The 23907-nt window shown below is 43.9% G+C and overlaps 3 protein-coding genes across 11 annotated transcripts; 1 reads left to right on the top strand and 2 right to left on the bottom strand.

The window, feature by feature from the left end:
• Window positions 1-516: 516 nt before the first annotated feature.
• Window positions 517-9994, bottom strand: LOC117744125 (fibulin-7). Of its 2 annotated transcripts, XR_004611168.1 has the most exons (9): window positions 9856-9994; window positions 8554-8716; window positions 6947-7123; window positions 4514-4639; window positions 4226-4363; window positions 3524-3661; window positions 2998-3136; window positions 1209-1647; window positions 517-901 (listed from the first exon to the last, which is right to left on the bottom strand). XR_004611168.1 is itself a non-coding variant. In XM_034552245.1 (8 exons), the coding sequence occupies exons 1-8, from the start codon at window positions 9931-9933 to the stop codon at window positions 1275-1277; spliced, it is 1332 nt and encodes a 443-aa protein (XP_034408136.1). In that variant the 5' UTR covers window positions 9934-9994; the 3' UTR covers window positions 517-1274. The 2 variants fall into 2 exon arrangements, 1 of the variants encoding a protein (XP_034408136.1); XM_034552245.1 differs by having other exon boundaries at window positions 517-1647.
• Window positions 9995-11028: 1034 nt separating this feature from the next.
• On the top strand, window positions 11029-19712 carry LOC117743958 (zinc finger CCCH domain-containing protein 6). 6 transcript variants are annotated; one of them, XM_034551955.1, is made up of 12 exons: window positions 11029-11295; window positions 13665-13875; window positions 13968-14078; window positions 14161-14410; window positions 14871-15013; window positions 15221-15349; window positions 15430-15544; window positions 15647-15768; window positions 15853-16076; window positions 16152-16573; window positions 16666-16854; window positions 17045-19712. In XM_034551955.1, the coding sequence occupies exons 1-12, from the start codon at window positions 11246-11248 to the stop codon at window positions 18547-18549; spliced, it is 3471 nt and encodes a 1156-aa protein (XP_034407846.1). In that variant the 5' UTR covers window positions 11029-11245; the 3' UTR covers window positions 18550-19712. The 6 variants fall into 6 exon arrangements, with proteins under 6 accessions (XP_034407846.1, XP_034407845.1, XP_034407844.1 ...); XM_034551954.1 differs by having other exon boundaries at window positions 11029-11495; window positions 15647-15756; window positions 16152-16567; XM_034551953.1 differs by having other exon boundaries at window positions 11029-11495; window positions 15647-15756.
• Window positions 19713-19924: 212 nt separating this feature from the next.
• On the bottom strand, window positions 19925-23418 carry LOC117743959. Of its 3 annotated transcripts, XM_034551959.1 has the most exons (6): window positions 23258-23342; window positions 21284-23166; window positions 21032-21211; window positions 20773-20945; window positions 20564-20681; window positions 19925-20449 (listed from the first exon to the last, which is right to left on the bottom strand). In XM_034551959.1, exons 2-6 carry the CDS (start codon window positions 23153-23155, stop codon window positions 20261-20263), a joined length of 2532 nt encoding a protein of 843 aa, XP_034407850.1. In that variant the 5' UTR covers window positions 23156-23166; window positions 23258-23342; the 3' UTR covers window positions 19925-20260. The 3 variants fall into 3 exon arrangements, with proteins under 3 accessions (XP_034407850.1, XP_034407848.1, XP_034407849.1); XM_034551957.1 differs by having other exon boundaries at window positions 21284-23418; XM_034551958.1 differs by having other exon boundaries at window positions 21032-21145; window positions 21284-23418.
• Window positions 23419-23907: the final 489 nt, after the last annotated feature.

Raw genomic sequence — 23907 nt, 5'->3', positions numbered from 1 at the left:
GGCGGGGCATGTGTTTTGATTCTACCATCTACTCCCTCCTGGAAGCATGCAGCTCCTTTATTTTTGTACAATGTAAACTCATGGATGGATACGTGAGAGGAGGAAAGAGTGAAGAGGACACATGTGGTGGACATTAGTCTCTTCTTTCTCTAACAAGTAGACACACTAAGATATGTTTTCAAAATGTGGCAGTTGCAGTTGCTTGTATTGAAGTCAGATAGAAACGCTGTTTGTTTCTGAGGCATGTTGCCTTGTATTGTCTGTGAACTTATGCCTCAAGGGTTATATTATAAAACACACATTCTTCCTCTCTAACCTTTCATCCATCCAGTCAAAGAACCTTCGAGAGCCATCCAGCGTTCATTCATCAACTATGCGTTGGTTTGAATGTGGCTCATTAAAACTCACTCATATTGGTAGAATACTGTAGAATGAAAAGCAGCACGGCCACAAGGACATTTAATAGCCCACTGTTCAGCGTCAAGTTTGAACAAATACTGAAATGTTAGACCCACTTTATTTCAGTTATGTAGAGACATTTAAAATTCCAGATAAATTGTGTAGTGCATTTGCAAGCCTGATTTCTGGGTAACATACAGAATATGAGTAATAGAGGAAATATGCTCAGGTACACGACTGCATCTAAAAAAAAAAAAAAAAACTCCTTTAGTATAATGGATGGTGCTTAAACAAGGCAAGCTAGTACAAAAGAAAAACCCAATATACAGTATATGATGAAAGATAAACATGTGGCGTACAGTATGTTCCAATGTAAAAACCAGCAATAATATTTCCAATAAATTAGAGCCTCAGGAGCACTAATGTCTTATAGGGATTCATCATCAACAAGACGAGGGCAGTGCATCAGTCCCGGGGCCGGACCCTGAGCTACAGATGTGATCTATAATGGACAACAAAAATAGAAACATAAAGCAACAACAAAACCTGTTCTGCATCCCTCCAAACCCATGGATGCTCATGTTTAGCTAGTTTCAATGCATTCAAACACACTCAGTCAAAGCTCATACTGACTTTAATAGGCATCTATGATGTGCTTTGCCATACATTGTTATTCATAATATAACTTATATTATAATATTGTCTTGCCACTCTCTCACTCTTTTGGTAATTTGGCCACTGAACAAATGCTGGCCTGGAACCAGCTACTCAGGCAATTTCATTTCTTATATGGGAAAAAGAAACAGTACCAGTACACTCTTCCTTGCTCCTCTTCCCCCGTCTGTCTCTAGTGGTTCTCCTTCGCCAAAGCGTTCTCAGAAGTTGTAAGGTGAAACCAGAACGTTAACCCGGGCCACATGCTTGGCCTGGAAGGTGCGGTCGCTGTACTCAGACATGTCCACATCAACGCTGATCTCCTGCGGCCCGCGCAGCTGCTGGACCAGTATCAGCTCCCCAGTCTGCCGGTCTGAACGCTGCATGACAAAGATGCCTCGGGAGTTTCCGCCCACGATGCCAAAGCGCAGGCTGTCTGGCCCGGTGCGCCCTGGGGCGGCGGCGGTTGCCATGCGGAAAAGCGTTGCAGGGGTCTGCAGGTTGGAGGTCAGAGACAGGTAGTGGAAGGACACGGTCTTGGGAGCCAGGTGGCAGGATCTGCTGTCCATGGGGCAAGGGTTTCTCTCACACTGACTGGCGGGCAGAGAGGCAGCAGATATTAAGCACAGGGCACTACGAGACAAAATGGTACATGTTTTCCATTTGGCAGTTGTCATGCAGTGCAGCCATTTTGTCACTGAGAAAACAATGACGTAGTCGTGTTTATAAGTGCCTCTTTGTGACTAAAGAGAAGTGACACACATGCATACAGTACATATGAGGTCATGGGCCTCGAAGTGTTGGATCATAGAAAGCTGGGGGCTTTTTTTCTTTGCAGGACTTCCAAAATTCCATCTGTGTGCACGACAATCTCAAAAGCTGCCTCGCGTTATGAAATGGAGACGCAGCTACTGCCGTTCTCGATTCCACGCTCTCTCCCTTGTTACAAGTGTTTTCCCAAACATTTATTCATCCCTTTCGCTGGCAGTGGAGCAGTATTTCACCACATTGATGGTTCAGTAGATGCAAACAGAGCTTTGTTTCAACCTCTTTAATGAGGCAGCTTGCTGATGACTTGACAAATATGGAGATAGAAGTTGTAATATCTCCAAACATTTGGCCAGGACAGAGACGGTCTACGTGGGTTTTAAAGAGAATGGAAAAAAATGGCATGCAGTGAAGTTCTGTTGATCATCCATGTTCTTTTTCATGAATGATTTGATCCACTGTGATGCAGCAATAACAACATATCTTGTGTTTTATTGTCATTATTCCTATTGGTTATGGTGATATTGCAATAAAGTAAGCTCTGGGAGCATCACTGCAACAACAACAACAACTTATAATACAGCAATTACAGCAGGTCAAAGTAGAAGCAGGAGCTTGGTTGGTAAACTGTAGTGGATATGTATAACAGTTTTAGGAATTCTTTCATCTGAAGCCTTTGATTTCTCTTCCAAAACAATTAGGTTAACTTGACAGTTAGTTGTATTGCTGCAAAGCCAGATCTCAGCAGTTACCATGGCAAGTTTAATGTTATTTTTACTATTAGCAATATGGCCAAAACTCTGTCCAAGTTGCATGAAACCTGAATTCCTCTGAGCTCCAAGGCTGTAACACTTTGCTTAAGTGCACCTCGCCAATGACAGTCAATACATGTATTTTAACCTTTTAACCGGTTCACTGGCATGGATTACCTGCACACCTGAACACAAAATCTGTTTTATTTCTGCTTTTCTTGCTATTCCAAGTCAAAATGTTCGCCAGGAGCCCATTGGTGTCTCACAGTCGGTTGTGATTTAGTTTTCACGTGGTCATTTGAAAGTTGATGACAAGTTCCCGACTGGCACGTGGAAGATGTGATCCCGCTTTACTTTTTTTTCGAAAAGCTTTTCACTGACAAAACCAATGACGAAGGGGTCACATTGGGGTCTATCCACTTACAAGGGAGATGTCTTGACGTAGCTGATGTTGCCATGAGAACGGGGACACTCTGGGTTGACACACTGAAAGCCTCCCCCCGTGTTGATACAAGTTGTCCCTCGGCTACAGTTGTGCTGCTGGCTTAAACATTCGTCCACATCTGGAAGACAAAACAGCAGAGGCATGTAAGAATGAGAAGGGTGTAGAGAGACTTGCCAGACTGACTCCCTGCTTGCTGGTTACCACAGTCTGAGCAAGGGGTGCTGCGCTGTGATTGTTTATTTGGGTTTTCAGTTTAGTCTCATGTCCTAAAGATCCCTTCTGCTGGGAAAGGGTGAGGTCACTCATTCCACTGGCAAGCCGTGTCAGCTTCAGGGGTGCAAATGAAAGTGGTAACGAGGTCTAGGGCCGACAGACACCTCTGCAGAAACTAAAGGCTCCTCTCTTTTAGACGCAGGTATTCCTCTCTGGAGCTACATACCCAGCCAGATCTGCAGCTTGGGCTCCGTGAATGAGCCTTTGTCCTCTGTTCCCTCTTGTCACTCACCCTCACAGTTCCGCCCGTCTGGGAGCAACTTGTAGCCGCTGGGGCAAGAGCAGTGGTACGAGCCCGGGACATTCACACACTCGTGGATGCAAAGCTTCCCTCCTTTGTCTAGCCGGTACACTTCACACTCGTTTACATCTGTCGGGAAACAGACAATGAAATACATGTCGTAAACATGTATCACATGGCCATTGTGCACCTAAAAGTATAACTAGGAGGGAGCCTTTAGGTAATGATATACCTTATACAGTTTACAACACACACCAAGGAACCAAAATATGTTGTTTCTGTCCCTCAGGTTATTGTCAGTATTGAGGTCCATCAGGTTTACCCTTTCAGCATTGTTGCATCAATACATTTGAGGCAACAACATGAAAACAATCATTTTGAAATATTACTCAACCAGTTACATCTTAAAAGCAACTGAACTGTGACCTAAATGGATGCTAATCAGCTTGTGACCTCTCAAGAGGATTATTTTGTTTGTCACAGACTGTTCCCTCAGATTTCTCTCATTTGTAACCTTATTCATCACGAGAGGAGTAAACAATTTGGTTGCTCCGGGACATATGCTATTCATCCTGCTGACACGTCATTGAGCAACGAGATCTGTAGCTGACCTCGCTTCCCTGTGAGGAGGAGCAGCGAAAAGGACATTTCCCCCACAGGGATCTATTAAGGAACACATCATTTGCAGCTCACCCTGACAGATACTGTTGTCAGAGGTGCCGCTCATGTGAAAGCCTGCATCACAGCTGCAGTGTTGGGCTCTGTTCACTTGGGCACAGCGAGGTCTCCGGCTGAACGCTGGATCATTCATAACACTCCACTCAGGTGGGGCTGCGTTAGGGGAGAACATATGAAAGTTGAAGACTTGTCCATTTGATCTCCAGCTGAACAATTTGTAAACATGTACAGTAGTAGATCTCAGTCTTGACTGACAAGAACATACAAACTTAACAAAGAGTCTCACATATGTGTGGTACTGACCTGTCTGGGTTTGATGCTGACAGTGAGAGCCACTCCAGTTCTGGGGGCAGGTGCATTTGTACTGGTTAACACCTTCCACACAGGTACCTCCATTCTGGCAGGGATTACTTGCACACTCAGCTATATCTGTGGGGGCGGGACAGAATAATCACTGTTGTCAGCTTCTTTTTTTTTAAACTTGCAGCTTCTTCCTTCTGAGATACCTATTTCTGAGATGACATTTATATTTCATCAATCTTGATGCTCCCTTTGACACTGTTTGTTGTCACAGTTATAATCTGTGAAAACAGCTTGTAATCTTGGCCTCAGGCTGAAGGTCTATTTCTGCAGGAAGAAGTGGTATAAAAGTGTATCCAGAGGTATCTTCACAATCAGTGTGCTTCTATCACCTTTTACAAAATAAAAAAAATACTAGGGGCTTCAGAATAAAATACATAGAATAATTCAACACAATGCAGAAATCCTCTGCAGCCCAATTTATCACACAGCAGAAAATGATGGTGAGATTAGATCCTCAAAGAAAAGAAATGTCAACAAAAATGAAGGAACATCAGCCTTTCCCATCTACCATCCATCCAAATAGTGTCAATAAGTGTCCACGCAGTTTAATAACTGTTGCTTAAAAATGAAAACTGGTACTGTCATTATGGGCACAGTGTGTCAACAGTAAATCTCTGATGCCCTTTTTATTTGTTCCATTTGTGGAAAAGTAGTATTTTAATTAAATCTAATGGGGAGGATTCTTAACATGTAAATCAATAAAATCCATATTGTGCTTTCATGGTCAAATTGTTGGTGTTTGTCTCTGGACATATGTTTTTCTCATAATTGTAAGGCTCATAAGAAGCATTTTAAAATGTGAAGGTTTTACCTCTCTGCAAAACAAACAGTTAAGTAGTACCTGACTTCTCAATAAGTTATAGTAAAAAGATTCTCAGATTGACAGCAATTATACGTATGTTTTCATGCAAACTTTATTTATACTTGTTCAAACGCATTTCATCTCCTAAAACTTAACAAGTGCAAAATTGGTATAAATGAGTATGAGTACAGTAGCGTCTGGAATGGAAAATAGTGGGATTCAAAAAGAGCTGGTTGAAATACTACCCTATGAATACATACTGAGGACATCTCTGTGGGTACTGTATAGTACTGATCTATTCATTTACCTCCCAATGTTACGTCTTATTGTCTTTGTTGTGGCATATAGATTGATTAATCATCAAACAGTGGCCACAAAGATGATAATCCCGTATAAGTGTAGCCACTCGATACAGAAGTCCTACAAAACGCACAACAAGAATAAGAAGAATAGTCGTGAATTTGGTGAAATCATGAAGCAGCCTCTGCTCTCTGAGCCCACAGTATACTGGAAGACAACCAATCCCTTTCATGTCTATTTGGCTTCCCCAGGGGCCACCACAGGGCCATAACATGAAAAGGCCCACATCACTCTGCTAGATATTTTTAAACTCTTCTTAACTTTAAAGTGTTCACACTCTGTCAATACTGCTTTTTAAGCACGACTACATTTAGACCTCTTATGCCGAGCTGAAACACACGAACAGGGATAATACTGTGCAGAGTCGAGCCATCTAATGTTGTTTTAACCATGAATGTCAATAAACATATGCACATGTTCAACTGAGTGTGCCACTTGGAATTTTTGGTAGAGTGCCACCAGCACAGGCTGACCGGGCAACCAATAGCATGCTTAACATACTTCTGTGTTATCAGACCATGGTCTGGGTATAATGTCTGGACCTAACCCCGTCTAGTGGGACTACTGTCAAAGAACCAGGGAAACATGAGCAAGAGAGGTATGGTTTATCTTACAGTAGCCCAACCACTACTGTTCATGAGGGGTGGAAACCTGGAGGGAAAGGCACCCCACAGTGGAATGCAGTACAGGTGTTTTTCTGTGTTCAGAGACATTTAATGCCCTTTTAACGAGGGCTTCATTCAGTACGCAGAGGAGCTCCAGCCACGCTAAAGAATGCCTCTTTTCTTTGCCTGTTATCTGTGTGTGTGTGTGTGTGTGTGTGTGTGTGTGTGTGTGTGTGTGTGTGAGGAGCTCAGTTTGGCTTCTGGGCTGCTGTCTCTTTCAGCCTGACATTCAGACGCGGCTGAGCCGAGGTCGCCATAAACTGCTGTGGGGATCTCTGCTCCAGCAGTGAGAATTGCACAGACACGGCACTTCCTGGCCCAAAACATTCCACTGAATCATCTGTCGTGGCTGTGTGTTTGTACGTGGAGAAAGTCATGGGGGTGAAAAGCTCCTGATCCTGTGATGAAAACATACAGCAGCTGAAGTGAGACTGCATTCCTCACCTGAATCAAATGCAACACTAGTCTCGCACATGGTTTTAAAAAAAGAAGAAAACAGGCTCTGTGGCAGAGCGATGGGCGTGGAACTCTGTGCGTCTTGCTCACCTTTACAGATGGCACCGATGCCGGTCCAGGTGCCGTTGTCCCGGCAGACGCGAGTGGCAGAACCGACAAGATGGAAGCCCTGGGAACAAGTGAAATGGACCTCATGTCCAACAAAATACTTTGAGCCAAACCTGGTTCCGTGAGCAGGGGTTTCCAGCGTGGGGCAGGTGGTGGGAGCTGTGTGTGAGGGAGAGAGAGCACGAGAGGAAGCTGGTCACATGTGGAGTAAGCCTCCCGACATCCTCTGGCATTCCCTGCCTGGGGATCTGCACGTGTCACTGAGCAGTGCAGAGCCTTCACGGGAGAGGACGGTTCAAATGCCTCGTTCACAGTCAAACCAGCACATCGCCGGCCATTTTTATGAGTCACAATTTCACCAGCAGCCAAATGTTATGCTCTTTTGCATGCTCTGGAAAGTTTATGGCTTGTATAGAACGTAATTACATTACACAACTTTGTGAATGGATTAGGCTTTTGACTTTTTTGAGAATGTGGGCCTCATCCCAGTCAGAGAACATGTTTCCTATGCTTTCAACCTCGAGGGAAAACCACCACTCACTTTAAGATGAAAGGAAAGCCTATACTGGAGAATAGGCAAGAACAACATAGGGCATGTTGCACAACATTATGCATTTATTGTAAATGTATCTGAATTAATAATATATTCACTTTTTATTTCAAGGTGTATTTTTGGATTGTTATCCTGCTAGCTTGGGGCGCAGTAATTTCACTTCTGTACTTTCATTTTGTTGAGCCTTTATTGGTATAAATGAAAAATATCTGCTTCCTGCTGTCTTGCCAAGTACTCTCCAGAGTTATGGACTGCACTGGTCCATCAATAACAAATTGGCCTCTGCGTCTGCTGCCAAACAACACAATTCCACAGATCCACTTCCCCTGTCAGGTACCCAGCTCTGTAACTGAGATGACCTTGCATTGTTGGTTGAATATGTAATCCCATAATAAAAGCGAAATCTGGCTCTCTATTAACAAGACATCTGTTTGAAGATTAACTTTAAACAATTAAATGTTCCCGAAATGTTGTAAATGTTATACTTTGGAATCTTCTGTTGCCTTTAAGTGAATAACCATTCACTAGATTTCAAAACCTCAGTCGTATATCATGCATGTGGAACTTTATGGATTGTCAATTGCACATCCACTCATTCTGTAAACTCTTTGTGAAAATAAATGCGTACAATAATAAGAGCTTTTAGAAGTGTATAACTCCTATGAATAAAAACACCACGCATCAATTCACCCAATTAGACACAAGCTTTCCTAAATATCTTTATCAAGATACATTACATAGATAATTGTGAAAGGGGCTAATATAACAGAATGTAATACACTAAATCCTACATATAGGATAGTTGTATCATTATGATGAGATATGTACATCCCTGCATAGCTTTGCCCAACCTCAACCTGTGTGACAAGGGAGTCAGTTGGATTTAATAAGTATCAACTACTCTAGAGCATGTTGATGAAGATTAGGTTTGAGGACAAAATACCTTTTTTCAGAAAAGCACAGATGTAAATATGAATTGAATGAGGAGTCTGATGACTAGGGTGGCGGTATGTGCTGTTATCTGCTTAATACTCACAAGCTGACTGGTCAGCTTGAGGTAACTTGGAGACAGAATTCTGGAGCGTCGCCAGCTTTGACTTCATGATCCTGAGGCCCTCCGTAAAACGCATCTCCTGGCCTTTCAGAAACTTCTCCATTTGACGAAGCACCCCGACCACCTGGTGCTTGTCCATGCACGGCTGTGGATAAAGCATGAGCACTATGAGCAGAATTAAGAAAACGAGCACAGGAATCAAGTATGAAACATGAGCTGTGAATAAACACGAATGTGCCGCTGTAGTGTAATTCAAACTAAACCCATTGTTGTTCTGGTCACAAAGAGTATTCATTGATATTAGAATAAATTATGTAACATGTACTCTATTTGCATGATGCGGTCACCATGATTCCTTTTTCTTTTAAACTCTATTTGCTCTCTATTGAGCTCTATTTTCCATCATTACACACACATGTGAGGTATTCTAGGCCCAGCATCTCTCTTCTTCTCCCCTTTCCACTTGATATCACAACTCTAGTGGCAGACACAGCTGGACAAAAGCTGTTTGGCAAATGTCAAGTCCAAAATGATGTTCTTCTGTATATTTTGCATGGGGTAGGAAGGAAGGCCCATTGGAGAATCCTGTATGAGTAAACTTAAAATAGCACGGGTGCCACTAGCAGTTACTTGAGGGAGAAAGCTTGTCAAGCCATTACAAAGTTCCTCAGAGAAAGTGCCTCTAATCCTTTCAGGAGGGTTTATTAATCACATGCTCATTGGAACAATTTCTCTGTGCAGCATACCTTACATTCCTGCACTTGCATTTGGAGGGCCTTGCACAACAACAGCTTCAATACATTAACATTCAATGTGCACATAGTTTGGACTTGTGCAGTAGTTAAAACCGTGCTCGGCTCCTTTTCCTTTCAGGCAAAGGGGAAATGCCACCAGCAGACAAGACATGAGAGGACTCATATCCGGATGCTCCAAGGGAAGTTTTTGGGAAAATCAAAAAGTATCGTGCAATTTCTCTCGTAGAAAACTGTCGACTGGGATCACTGACCACAATCATAATAAGATGGAAAAAGAAGTTTAACAAAACACAATATTATTAGTTGGGGGGTGGAAGACTTTTTTGTATGGATAATAGGATTAAGATATTAAAATGGATTAATTTTGACCAAATGTATAAATACTTCCCAAACATAGTTTATGTGTAGTCAGATTTTGAGATTTGATTAAGGAACCATATGTCCAAACACACCTTATTGAGACAAGTTGCCCAGACGGCAGCTCTTCGTGGACAAGCGAGTTGCTGCATTTAAGGTAGATTACTCTTACCTGAACGGCAGCATTGCCACTCTGGATGGCTGTCAAACACAGCAACAGCAAACACCTGCGTCGAAAGGACAGTGCCATCTCCAGCAATAATACAGTGATCCTGTTGGTGTTCTCCAAGATTTGGAGGTAAAATCCCCAAAACTAGTATCTCATGTGCAGCTCTGTCCCCTTGTTTGAAGAGTTTGGAGGATGCTCATCAGGTGTCCGAGACAGAGATGCGCTCCCGTCTCCCTATCTGCGCCCTCGAAGAGTTCAGCCTCTGAGCTCTGCACGCCACCTAACTGTTTCCTGCAGCAGGAATCCCTCCCACCGAGATACTCCCAAACATTTGTGTATTTTTCTCTTTACATCTCCATGTTGCTGTCAATGAAAAGTTTACCACAGAGTCATCTATATCTGGTCAATTGCACGAGTTAATACTAACTTAATTATGTGTGTTAACTCCTCCAAAAAAAAAGGGGGGGGGGGGGGATGATTGTTTCCTTTTCCATACAAACTCAAAAGACTGGATCTCTTCAGAATAGGCTCTTCCTCGGAATGTTATGATGCTCATTACGAAACAGGTCGTTGATAGTCGGCTATACACACCTAAACTGACCAGTTATCTATCCGTACGATCAGGTGAGCCGAACTGTTGAACACACGTTCACCGTTAAGGCCACATTGTTTTGTAGACTATAAAGAACAACATCGTTTTGAGGCATTGTGGGTGTATTGATACACATTGTACTCACTACCGGACGTGTATCATGTTTATTTGTCTGTTTGTAGTCTTTTAGGGTTTGTTTGTAGAGTCGGAGCTCCACCTGGTGGTCAATAACAGGACTGCACGAGCGCGTGAAGTAGAGCTCACACAACGATCAAAATACGTAGCCACTAATAACGCGAGGACGGGAATTGAACTTCAGCTGCTTTGCTTTGATAAGAATATCATAATCTCGGGTTTTTGTAACTGCGTAATACACACGTTCATAAATGAAAACGTTGACAAAGGACAAAACTGTGCGTCGTATACGCTTTATTGTTGCAGATGTTGAAAATAACAGACATTGCTTTTTAACCAATGAGAATCGCAGCTTTCGTCACCCGTGCAACGTCTGGCCAATAGCAGACGCGGATTAGTTGCAACCAGGTTAGACTGATCCTCAGAGGACTATATATATACGTGGAGGAATACACGATCCAGGAATGTGCTGCAGACCTCAGAAGCCATTTTGAGACGATGTCCCTGTTGAGAAATCCTATGAAGATGCTGAAATCTACGAACATGGTTACATTTCTGTCTGTTTCTCCCTCCGCCTCCTCTATTTCACCATGGCAGCTGTCAACCGACGGGACATTAGCAAAGCGGGGTATCAAGCTGTGCTCACAGAGTTAAAACGTCATTGACATGAAAGAGGACAGTGTCCGTTTACTGTCTCTGTCGAGACATGTAACACCGTGAGTTTTTTCCAGTCTGAAATCTTCCAGCATCTCTCACAACACAACGTCTCCTCGAGTGACTGAGTTAATTCACTCTTGTACCGGGGAGAAGGGAGGCAGATCCGCTTTCCAATGGCTTCTGTGAGCCTTGTTTCCAGTCCCCCAGCCCCTGTTCTTGACAAAAACATGACAGACTCTGAGCTTGCAGGGGATGAAAGGTCGAGTAACATTCTTATGCAATTCTTGATACGCTCATCTGTGCGTTTGAGTGCTGTTGGTGGGTCGACGTGCGTGTGTTACTGTTTTCTTTATTTAACCATGAATTTCAGGGTCCAGGGTTTCCCACCCCCACCCACCCACCCCTACCAAAAAAAAAATCTTTGCATGCCTTTTTTGGTGCAATTGAATATATCGCTGTCCAGACAGCCTAGATTTCCCGTCATTCATGATCATGTCCATGCGAGGTGGCAGACCTCGTCGTTTGTGTTGTTGTGGTTCTGGGATGAATTCATGGCTTCATTGTTGCCAACTACAAGGGGACTATGCAAATGACGATGATGTGAATGGTCCAGCCACGCCCATCTTCTTACTGTACTCCCCCTACCGGGCACCTGGCAGTACTGCTGAGGGAGACCGGGTTCACGCGGGGTTGAGAGGTTATGTGCTTCTGCTGGGTTCGGGCCTGTGTCCCTGGGATTGGTCTGTAAGTGCTTGCTGGGTTGTCAGACCATGTTAACAAAGAGGGTAAAATGGTTGCTGGTGTCAAAGCAAAGATTTCACTGTCTAACACAAGTTCCAGCAGAGAAGAAGAAACTATTGGTGTTGCGTTTGGTTGCAACAAAAGCTGGTGGACTGTGTTCTCCGCTGTTGAGGGCAGCCTGTCCCTGTTTCACACTTTCCGTGCCTCACTCTGGGAAACTGCTTTTCTGCTCACATGGATATCCTACTGCTTTAAGTCCTTTTTTAAAATGAAAGAGTCAATAGTATTTCAATAGGAACTTCAAATATAATTGTGCTCAATAAGGAGAATTGTGGTTTTATTGCCGACAAGTTGAATACTTATTCTGCGATATTTGTATACCGCCCTTATTATACAAGTGATGCAAGTATATGTATTTTACTACATTTATTAGTGTTTAGTTACATGATTTTGGTGAAATGTGACAATAGGGAAGGGTACTTGTATGCCAGTTTTCCCCAGAGATATTGAAGTTGAATTTAATGTTTTATATTGAATCTTCTGGGCGACAAAGTATATTTCGGTATTAGGTGGCTTTATGAAGGGTGCCCGGTTGAAGCCTGTCCTGCACTGGTGTCGTAGGAAGAGGAAGCTGGTGTCTGAAAGCAGACCTGGGTCATTGTGAAACTTTCTTTCCCATTGCAAGGTGTTTTTGTTTCATGCTCCAATCTGCATTTATATATAGTTTAAGGCAGCTGACATTAAATGTTTACAAAAATAACATTAACAGTGGAATACTTGATGTATATCAACTGGTATGGGTACATGGTTTTGAATGTGAACCGGGTGTTATAAAAGTTTGCTATTAACTGCCTAAGTGGAGTGTTATAAGTTAACCATCTAAATATACCCTAACCAGTCCTGTCTCAGACATGACGCCCATTGGCGTGGATGTAAAGTACCCTGGTCACCAGCTCACTCGTGTTTAGTAACGACCGCTCTGCAAACACACAGGGGTCATGGGTGCTGCAGCAAAGTCATAGAAAGAACACCCTGCATTCTCATTACAGTAATGGACATTTGGGACTTTAAACATGAACTTCACTGTTTTCCAGAGTCCAGCATTGGATGCTCTTGTGAGTGCTCAGGCCTTTCAGCCAGATAGTGTTTGTTGGACAGCCCACCAAAAACCTACTTTTACTTTGCAGTAATTATTATTATTATTATTATTATTATTATTATTATTATGGACCTTTGTCCTAAAGGTTATGTGTGGGCCTAAATTATACTTAACTCATCTCTGACTCCAGACTGTCATTAACTAATTATACTGAATGAGGTTTTCATGGATGTTACTCAACCAGAGGTTGAATTTAATTAGTCTTTCATGAAATAACCACACACTGATTCACAGGAAATAAAAACGAAACCTTTAATTATTGATGGGATGTTTTAGTGCAGGAAAGGTTTAGGGCATTTTGGAAACTGTCTGGCATCATATGTAGTACTTTACTCCAAATGAAGGGAAAATACATTATGACAGTTAAGTGTAATTTTATTTATATTTCTTATTAAATCATGACAGCAGATGATATTGTGTTATTTGTTCATCAGAAGTTTGGCTCATGACGTGAACAACATTTGAATTATGCCTCATCCTGACAAATACGGTAAATAAACCCTTACACTCATTGCATCCTCATTTTAGAGAGGATGGCGAACTGGAAGATGGAGAAATAGATGATGAAGGCATTGGAATCGAAGAGGAAAACAAAGAGGCTGCAGCGGGGAAAGACACAGAGAAGGGAAAGGAGAAAGGAAAAGAGAAAGAAGAGAAGACTCACAGGCACTCCAGGAAAAGATACAAAAAGACTCGAGAGAAGAGGAGGTCCAAAAGGAGGCGGCGCGACAGACAGAAAGTAAGATATAATACCGCAATGAAGGCATGACTTTGAACTACTCCTAATAATTCACTTTAATGTTGTGTTTCTCATTTGTTTCCTCTCCTCAGCACCACTCCCCCTCCAGCAGCTCCAGCTCGGACAGTTATGACTCTGACTATGACCGACCAGAAAGAACCAAAAACCGCAAGAGCCAGGGATCTGATGGCCAGTCCTCTCAGGTGAGTTCGCCACCGCTGGCATGCTGACGCTTACTTTTCATAAAGGCCTTATTGTGTGACATTTCTCTCTTTGACTTGCCAGCATGGACGGGATTCAAAGGGCGGCCATGGCAACTCACAGAAGTCCCCGCAGCACAAGAGCAGTGATTTTGACAAATACAGCGATTACAGTGATGACAAGTATGACTATAATGAAGAGGAGGAGGATTACGAAGATGACATGTCCGAGTATCCGCAGTCAAAAGAGTCCGCTTCCCAGAGTCGTGGAAGAGGACGCTATGCCAAAGACCAGATGAAGAGAGGAAGCATGAGGGGGATGAAACAACAGCAGTGTATGAACGCTTTTCAAAATCAACCACGTTTATATCCGATCATTCGTGTAGTGATTTAACTATTTTTGCAGGGCTGCATGGTGGTCTAGTGGCTGTCAGAGGAAGAGGGGCCCGGGTTCGATCACCGATCCTGGGCGGTCCTTCTGTGTGGAGTTTGCATGTTCTCCCCGTGTCAACGTGGGTTCCCTCTGGGTTCTCTGCCTTCCTCCCACAGTCCAAAGACATGCAGCTCAGGTTAATTGGAGACTCTAAAATTGTCCGTAGGTGTGAATGTGAGCGTGAATGGTTGTCTGTCTCTATGTGTGCCCTGAGATAGGCTACCTGTCCAAGGTGAACCCGGCCTTCGCCCAATGTCAGCTGGGATCGGCTCCTGCTCCCATCAATAGGAGAAGCAGATTGGAGGATGGAAAGGATTGGAACTATTTTTTCATTTTATGTTTATTACTTTTTCATTGTGCAGTTGGGCAGAGAGGAAGAGGCAGAGGGAGCGGCCCAGGAAGAGGGCGTGGGATGCTCTACAAGAACAAGAAGCTGAAGGGCAAACCGTGGGGAGGACGTGGACGAGGTCGAGGAGGAGACCAGGGCATGGAAGACATGATGCCAGTGAGTTTCCCAGACAGATGTATTAGTGTTGTATATTATTTTAGTAGAATACAAGCCACAGTTGTCCCATAATATTTAAAGCATCATGATGAATCAGACAAAACTGGTCATTCTTTTCAGCTTTCTACCTTTTTGGTACCGTACATTAATGCATAAATTGAGAAAAATGCGAAACTAAGACCACATCTTGTTTATTTTGTGTCACAGGAAGGAAAAAATTCCTCCGGATTTCAGAAGAAACGGCCAATTATGAGCAAGGAGTTTATCAATCAGCACACAGTTGAACACAACGGTCGATACATCTGCAAGTATTTCCTGGAGGGCAGATGTATCAAGGTATAGTAGCGCTAATGTTGTTTTACTTGCTTTAACAATGTAACACTATAAACACTTTAAATATTTCTTACTTCATACAGGGGGAACAGTGCAAGTTTGAACATGAGCTCGTCATACCAGATAAGAAAAAGGAACTTTGTAAGTTTTACCTGCAAGGATACTGCAGCAAAGGAGATAATTGCATTTATATGCACAATATCCTTCACTATGCACAAGTTTTGTAATTACATATGTGTAATCGCATTTCCTAATTAAGTGAAATTTTAATTAGTCCCATTCCTTAACCTGTGATTGCACATGAATACCCGTGCAAGTTCTTTCATACTGGAGCCAAATGTTATCAAGGGGACAACTGCAAATTTTCCCACGAGGCTTTGAACGATGTGACTAAAGAGTTGCTTGATAAGGTAAAACAAAAGGTATTCTTAACCTTCTATGCCCAGTGATACTCGGCTGTCAGGGTCAACAGTTGTCTTATTTCTGCTTTCTGACTCAATTATCAGATAATTAACACTGAGGAGGAGAACGCCCGTGAGGACGAGTTGGAGCTGGAGGATCTGAGAAAGCAGGGTATCGCCCCACTTCCGAAGCCTCCACCCGGGGTGGGGTTGCTGCCCACTCCCGGTCAGAGCAGTCCTACAGACAGCCAAGCGGGGAAGAAGATCCCCTCCCTGTTTGAAATCACGGTTCAACCTACTGTTGACTTGGCACAAAAAATTGGTTTGAGGTAACTAAAACTGTCTAATCAAACTCAAATCAAACTCTGCTTCTTCTCAACCTAATTGTGCGCCTTAATTTTCAGTGGAACCAACTTCTCCCAGAATCAGGGTGAAGGCACCGATCAGTTTAGCGGCGGCTCAGAGGATGCGCAGAGTGGAAGTATGGCGCCTTCAGGCCCCTCTGCACTTCCTGTTCCTCCACCTGGATCTCCTGTTCCCATGGGTCACTCCACTGGACCTTCCATGCCACAGAGCCCCCCCGGGCTGCACCCACCACACAGATTTCCAATGCCGCCACCAATCCCCCCGGGTCCACCCCCACCCTTCCATGGAAACCGACCCAATCTCAATCCTCAGAACAATATGCAGATGCCTCCGTTCCCTCCTATACCAGATCTACAGATGCTGCAGAGTCTCTTCCCTTTTCCGTCGTTGGGTCAAAACCCAGTAGAGTTCTTCGGCAACTTCCTCCGAAACCAGGCCATGGGTCCACAAGGAGGTCAATGTAATAAAGATATTGTTATTCAAAAGGTTAATTATCTTTTAAGCTTAACTGAAATTGCAACATTGTTTTCCTTTGTTTTATTTTCAATGTAGTCGACCCTGGTCTGGCCTTCATGCAGAACCTCCAGCAGCAGATGGGTGCGGAGTCGCAGTTGCAATCCTTACCACCAGCTGTACAGAAGGCCATTTTATTACACCTGACGCAGCAGCAACAGGAGTCACATCCACAGGGAAATGAGCCACAGAGAGCAGAGGGCCAGGAGGATAACAATGCAAACAGAGGTAAGTTCTTCCGGGAAAGAAAAAGGTTCGCTGAACTCATTAAGATGGGAAAAAACTCCCTCAGAAATTAAGCACTGACCAATATTCTTACCAAGGAAAATGATCCCATCACATCTGTAAACAAGGTGCTTATACACAAGAATGCTCAGACGGAACAAATATTAAATTATAATTCAATCTTTTTTTGCAGACGAAACTACAAACTGGTACTCAAGTGATGAGGAGGATGGGAGTTGTGTTTCCTCCATCCTTAAATCTCTTAAGAAGCAGAGTGCGATGCAGCAGTCTCAGTCAAAGCCCCCCCAGACTGCCCCAGTTCCAGCACTGGGTGATCCTCGGCTTGTGAAGGAGAGGGCCCCACCCAGCGACCCCCGTGTGAAGACAGACCCTCGACAGCGACCTCCTGATATGAAAAAGGAGTCCGATGGCGTTGCAGACCCACGGTTCTCCAGAGACCCCAGGAAGGTGAGACCAATGGAGCATAGTTCCTATCGCCAGCCGAGCCGTGCTGTTCCTCAGAAGCTTCCTAAAGGAGATGAGGATGATGAAGGAGAGAGGGAACTCAGGGACAAAGCTGTTCTCATCCCTCTAGACGCAAGCGCTGATGTGGGGCTGCGAGACCCTCGTTGCCAGTTAAAACAGTTTAGCCACATACGGGTGGACATCCTGCTCCAGCGCCCAGCCTTTGCACAGACAGTGGTGTGGGGACCTGAGGACCTCCTCCCTTCCCTAGTGCCCAAACAGGAGCACTCCATCAACCTGCCCCTTCCACCTCTAGTTGCAGATGCTCAGATGAACCGAACAAGCCTGCCTGACCATCCCCCCCCCGTCTCTAGCCCTCCATCTATTGACCCCAGACTGGTAGCTGCACGTTTGAAGGAACGTATGAGTCGATTGCCCTCTGGATCTCTCGAGTCTCGATCCAACACTGAAAGACCTGTAGATCCGCGTCAGCACAAGACTCTGGACCCCAGACTCAAGCGCACAGGGAGTCTGGACTCCAAGCTGCTGTGTCAGAAAGTGCCCTTCTCTGTGGGAGGAGTCGTGGACCCCAGGTTACAGAAGGCCAGTGTGAGCTCCTCTCCTCATGCTGTCCAAGTGAAGCCAGAGCCGGAGAGGCTGCCACCTTATGCCCCTCGGCTGGCATCGTCTGGTGGAGGACTAGAGAGTCCCACTACAATCCTAGGGGGCATCAGTCTGTACGACCCTCGTAATCAAACCGAGCAGGTTCAGAAGGAGCAAGCGGAGCCTCCCAGAAAGATTTTGAAGTTGAAACTCCTAGCTAAGAAAGACAATACTCCGCCACTCTCACCAACCCAACGAAGTTGCTCTTACGATGAGGCCAAAAGCACAGACGTCGCCTCGGATAAGCCTCCGCCTTCCAGTTCTCCCACAGTGCCTCCTGCCTCACCTGTCAAACCCCCTGCAGTTCATAACCTCCCCATCCAGGCACTGGCCGGGCTAATCCGACCCCAGTACACTGACCCGAGGCAGGCCAAACCAGGAGGACAGGTCTCCACGGGAGCACAAGAGGAGGCGGAAGGAAATAAGCAAGAGGAAAAGGAGGAGCAAAAGAAGGAGGAGGCCATGGAGGGAGAACCAAAACGGGAAGATCCACAGGACGAGGCAGACGACAGGACACTTAAAGATGTGTTCAAGACTTTTGATCCCACTGCTTCCCCTTTCTGTCAGTAAACAACCAAGTGTGGACATGTATAAAGTCAAAGAAGATTTGTATGTTGATCTTTATTTAGCTTTACATTAACTTATTTATTTCTGTATATAAATGATCCTGTATAGATTCACATACTATCTAGTGTGCCACACATCTGTCAGTATGGAGATGAATTGTCCACAGACGCAGTGTATAAGTTACTTTTAAACTAACCATTATTGTGTGTTTTTGAAAGTGTGTATGTTCAGGTCTTTTTTTTATCATTGTGTAATTTTCATGTATGTTTTTAAAATGATCAAAAAAAGAAATTGTTAACCTGTATAGTTTTCACGGAGAACTGACCCACATGGGTTCATCCCACACCCTGAAGAATAGATGGTCCAGTCAATTCACACTCAGGATGAACAATACTCAATCCAAGAATAATTGTAAGAATTCCCTTGAGATTCTTTTGTATTTCCTTATTTCAAGGCACTTTTATATGATGTGATCTTTCTGTTTATGCTTATAATTAATTTTTTTCTCACAATATCAACAGATGTTTTCTTGAATATTTGCATTTTTATTCACTTGACACAGTAATATGTTTGTGATTTGTCCACCTCTGACGTGACCAGGTCAGATAAATATAATATGAGGTTCCCTGCTCAGCTGAGAAGAAATGTATAATTTTGCAACATTGTGTCCATTCAACTTGTGTTGTGTACGTTGTCAGACCTTTTTTAATTGTAACGGGCCTAAATGCTTTGTGGACGTAAAGTTACTGTGGTGGGCGTTTCTCACTCGTTAACCTATAGCTGTAATGACAGTTAATTAAGTAAGTTAATATTGGTTATTACATTGAATTTGTTATTGTCATTCCTCAAAACTCTCACTGCTGACAAGTTTGTAAATAGTGAGTAAACAGCTTTTCAATGTCTTCATCAGAATAAGAAAGTAAGAAGTTTATCATACAAAGAAAGACAATATTATCTTGGTCACATTGCATTGCATTGTGATAATATGACTATTTTTCACGTTGAATTGTGTTGGAGTTGAGTGTCGGCGTGCCCGTGGGGTTATGTGTCCTACAAAAGGTCAATATTCTGGGCTCCCGGTGGCGTAACGCTCGTCGGTTTGTATAGTTTGAGTCTTGTCTCTGTTAAGATGAGCCGTGTTGGAACGAAACTAAGCTATGTACTTTTAAAAAAAATCATTTTCATATTTCACTTTGTATATACCTATTTTGTATCACATGTACAGACAGTGTTTGAGTGTTTTAATGAATAATGCTTTTTTTGTCAGTTTGGTGCTTATGGTTGTGATAATACTATATGACATTTAACAACACATACTGTATGCTTGTCACATTTCAGTGATTTTGTTATGAATAACTGAAATAAAGACATAAAACATACAATATAACATACACCATGTCTCATTTTAGTGAACATAATACAATCAGTAACATGTCCAGCGTTATATCAAATATAAGGATCAATAACATATTTGATACTTTCTTGCTGAAGTGTCCTTGAGCATGACCGTCTGTGAAAAGCTCCGTCTCGGGATTAAGTGGGTTTCACATTATTATATTATTATTATTATATCCATCCATCCATTTTCAATACCGCTTATCCTCATTAGGGTCGCGGGGGCGCTGGAGCCTATATTATATCAAATTATATATTATTTCAAATAGAAAACAAAATATTTCATCTATGTTATGCTTATTATTCCGTGAGACACAAATCACTTGAAGCCAACTGGCGGGGCCAGACTGGGTGCTACTGGGTGGGTTGAGGTCTTCCTCAAACCCAGCTCATCAGTCTCTGGGTTGGAGGTGTGCTGGGCTCGATGGATCTCCAGTTTCCTCTTCCACTGGAAACACAAGGCTGTAGCCTCGGCACCATCTGAGTTTGGTTCAGGCTGCTTCAAACCCTGGAACAAGAGAGCCATTGTGCTGCTTTAATGGCCGAGGAGAGTTTGAGCTGTACTGTATATATCTACAGTACATGGAAAAGAGCTGATGTCACATATTTCATTTTGAGTTACTGTGATGCAGGCCGTCTCTGCAGCATGGACCCCACGCAGCACCGTCTGCAGTAGATTTTGAGAGTTCTTCACCAGGATCTCATCAGAAGATTTGCACCCGGGTGTTACAGCATTGACACTAAGTCGAGAAGAAGAAAAACTCATTCACTTTCTTCATTATTATTTTCTAGCTTAGTTTGGTGTGTGATTTATCTCTTTCTACTTCTTACCTGGAGATGATGCTAAGCTGGTTTGTGATGGTGAGAATCTGCTCAACTATGAGGGAGAGTTCACCTGCACACTGTTTATCCAGGCAGTGGTTGGCAATAACTCTGATGAACTGAGTTACTGACTGGCAGCTTGAGATCACATCTTTGGCTGCAGTGACAAATGCCTCTTTATTCTGAAAAGAAAATGGAATTATTGTGGATGAGGTTGCCCAGCAAATATCAAGATCAAGGCAGTAAAGTGCCCTCTAGTGGTCAGTACCAGTATTGGGCCTTTCTTCTTCAGGTACTGACTCATGTAACATAGTGTGTCAGCCATCTTTCTGGTCATCTGGACAATTCTGTTGTCCTTGGGATCCCAGCTGTCACTTTCTTGCTTTAGAAAAAGGGATGTGAAGGTCAGCGAAGGAGCCTCTTTGAATGCTCCAGATCTGACACCGTCCTTTAAAGAAATGTAGGGACATGATTTATTGTGACGGAATCACTGAAATTGTGTTAATTATGAGATACCTACATTTCCAATATTTCCAAGTCCATATTTTGCCACAATTGCCACGTTAATATTTGGTTCTGCAGCATCGTTGCTGTCTGTGTTGCCTCTCTGCCATGATGCCATTGTCATGTCAAAGGGAAATTCCACTTCTTTGACTTTAGACGGGACTGCAGCCAACACTTCTTTGATATGTGTCCTGCCCTGTAGGCCAGCCCTGATGTGCTCTTTAGCCTCTCGGTGAATCCCATCCTGCTTCCTGAGCTCCTCCGTCACATAGTGAGCTCTGGCGGACCAGCACTGTATCTGCACGTCCAGACTGAGTGTGTCACAGATATAGTGAGTCTCTACCATGAGCCTCGCCCTGCTGATGATGTCTGAGATCTGAAAAGACAGGCGGTCGTTGATCGACCTCAGGTTGGAGCGAGCATGTGGGTCGCGGATGAAGTGCAAGCAGTCCTCCACTCTTTTGGTCGCAGTTTGGACATTTTCAAACAGCGCTTGAGCTGCGTTGTCAAATGTTTGCTCCACATCCTCCGTGCTGTTCTCCCAAAAGTGTTCAGCAGCACAATAAGCAATGCGGACAATATTTTGAAGTGCTGCGTCATAATCATTGTTTGCCTTGCTTAAATGAGAAGAAAGCACTCTGATTTTAATCAAAAGGTGTCTCTGGATGAAATCCGATTTTGCAAGTTGCATGACACTGGGAATTATGTCAAGCTCTTCTGCAGCTTTGAGATAGGCTTCAGTCAGGGGTTTTAGTTCATCCTGGTATCCTGCTAACTGTTTGGATTTGTAAGCACTTCTACAGTTCAGGCTGGTTAGCCTCGCTGCCTCTTGGATTCGAAGCGAACTCTCTGCCAATACCGATAGCTGTTTCTGAGGGCTCAACTGGTTCATCGCAGTTGATGTTCCCAAAATCTTATCAAGAGAATTCAACAAAACCTGAATAGACAGGCCCCAGAGGATACAGAGTCCCTCTAGTTGACCTAGCTGTCCTTTCAACGAGGTGGAACACTCTATCAGATACTTTGTGTTGTTTTGGGCTTTGTTCAGCTTGTTGTGTAAAACGCTGAACGTTTCTTGACCGTTGCTTTGCGAGGTTAAATCCGACGATGTCAAGAGCCGGACGACTTCAGCACATAAAGTCATCACTTCATGTAGTTGCTGCGTAACGGTGGCTGCCGTTGTCGGCAGATTCCCTTGCAGCTCAGTGTAAACAGCATTATACCAGGTTCCAGCTACTGGCAGTAAAACCTTTCGGGTGTTGGTGATAAGGTCAGAAAACTGTACGCTGTGTTTGTAGACGCACTCCGTGCTCATCGATGAGCTCATCGCCGTTTCCTGAGCTGTCTGGACGAGCAGCGGAGTCAGGGACACCAGCTCTGCTCGAAAACGTTCCAACGTCTGACAATCGACCGCATCAACAATGGCCGAGGCTTCCTTTGCAGCTTGAGCGTAACAGTTTGACAGCTCAAAAACACCAGTGCAGGCCCGGTTGAGTGCTGTCACGTCTTTCCCTTTAGTAACGGTCACGACTTCATACAAGAGGGGTAAAAGGTCAAATTCAAGAGGTTTGTGGATCATTTTGGGCTCAACAGAGACAGCTGCGATCTGTAAATCATCAAAGTCGTATTTATGAGCCAGTTCATCTTCTAAGCGTTCCTCGTGTGAGTGTTCCTCCTCATGTTCGGTTTGGGAATCCCTCTCCATAACGTCTAAAACAGGACAGCCTCTTCTCATATGATCCAGGTTCAGGTCACAGGCGTCTTTGACTGGCACACATGTCCGTGAGATTTCCGGCTGACGGGCCTCTTCTCGCAGCGGGCTCAGGAGAGGTGGATGCTGCTGTCCGTCAAGTCCATTTCTTAACACTTTAAAATGCTGAATAGCCATGAAGACATGATCTGAAAAAGTAGAATACACCTCCACATTTAGACTGGAACCGAGAAGCATGTCTCTGACTGACTCACTCACTTTGGTTCGAGATGACTGGACCTGTTTCAGCAGAACCAGCAGACCATTTCTGTGGATGGGGTCATCACTTCTGTCCAAGTGCCTCCTCACTGAGTGAACCACCAGCTTCATGTGACAAATAAGGTTTGTAGCATGTTGCTTGAACAGTTTATAGCTTTGCTCTTTGTACGCCGAGTCACAGCCATGCTGATCATTGACCAACTCATCAATGGCAATACTGGTGAACTCCCTCACAACCATTACATCACTGAGAGCATCCTGAAGCTGACTCGTCTCTTCCTCTTCCCATTTCTCACACGCCTCGTGAATCTTTTCAACAGTTTGCATTGAATTATCTGCCAGCTCCAGTGACAGAGATGCGAGCCGAGCTCTGAGTCTGGTGAGGCATACTCGTGAGTTCTCCACGCCCTCCAAACTCTTTGCATCAACAGCAACAGCTGAGAGGAAATTTGCCACTTTGATTATTGTATCAGTGGAAGATATGAAATCCTCCACTTGTGGCTGAATAAAGGACAGATCCATCTCTATAGAAGAACGTGCAACCAGGATCTGTCTCGTCACACTTAAAAGTTCCTCAACTGTTGCCGATGTTGTGAGAAATGTGTCCAAGACTTGATAAAGAACCGCAGTCATCAACGCTTTGTCAAGCATTTGTATTTGCTGCACCAACA

This window comes from Cyclopterus lumpus, chromosome 15, assembly GCF_009769545.1.
Source record: "Cyclopterus lumpus isolate fCycLum1 chromosome 15, fCycLum1.pri, whole genome shotgun sequence".
Lineage (NCBI taxonomy): Eukaryota > Metazoa > Chordata > Actinopteri > Perciformes > Cyclopteridae > Cyclopterus > Cyclopterus lumpus.
The sequence above is the reverse complement of the archived record's forward strand: the minus strand, read 5'-3'. Positions and strand labels throughout refer to the sequence as shown.

Excerpts from the sequence above, each read along its gene's own strand:
- LOC117744125 (XM_034552245.1), bottom strand. The coding sequence starts at position 9,933 with ATGGCACTGTCCTTTCGACGCAGGTGTTTGCTGTTGCTGTGTTTGACA. Across the intron at positions 8,717-9,855 it reads GTGGCAATGCTGCCGTTCAG|CCGTGCATGGACAAGCACCA; the intron begins GTAAGAGTAATC and ends CTTTATCCACAG. Across the intron at positions 4,364-4,513 it reads TCAGCATCAAACCCAGACAG|CCCCACCTGAGTGGAGTGTT; the intron begins GTCAGTACCACA and ends CCCCTAACGCAG.
- LOC117743958 (XM_034551951.1), top strand. The coding sequence starts at position 11,410 with ATGGCTTCTGTGAGCCTTGTTTCCAGTCCCCCAGCCCCTGTTCTTGAC. Across the intron at positions 14,411-14,870 it reads GGGGATGAAACAACAGCAGT|TTGGGCAGAGAGGAAGAGGC; the intron begins GTATGAACGCTT and ends TTCATTGTGCAG. Across the intron at positions 15,014-15,220 it reads GCATGGAAGACATGATGCCA|GAAGGAAAAAATTCCTCCGG; the intron begins GTGAGTTTCCCA and ends TTTGTGTCACAG.
- LOC117743959 (XM_034551957.1), bottom strand. The coding sequence starts at position 23,347 with ATGAAGCTGGTGGTTCACTCAGTGAGGAGGCACTTGGACAGAAGTGAT. Across the intron at positions 21,212-21,283 it reads GACTTGGAAATATTGGAAAT|GACGGTGTCAGATCTGGAGC; the intron begins GTAGGTATCTCA and ends ATTTCTTTAAAG. Across the intron at positions 20,450-20,563 it reads CAGAGACGGCCTGCATCACA|GGTTTGAAGCAGCCTGAACC; the intron begins GTAACTCAAAAT and ends CTCTTGTTCCAG.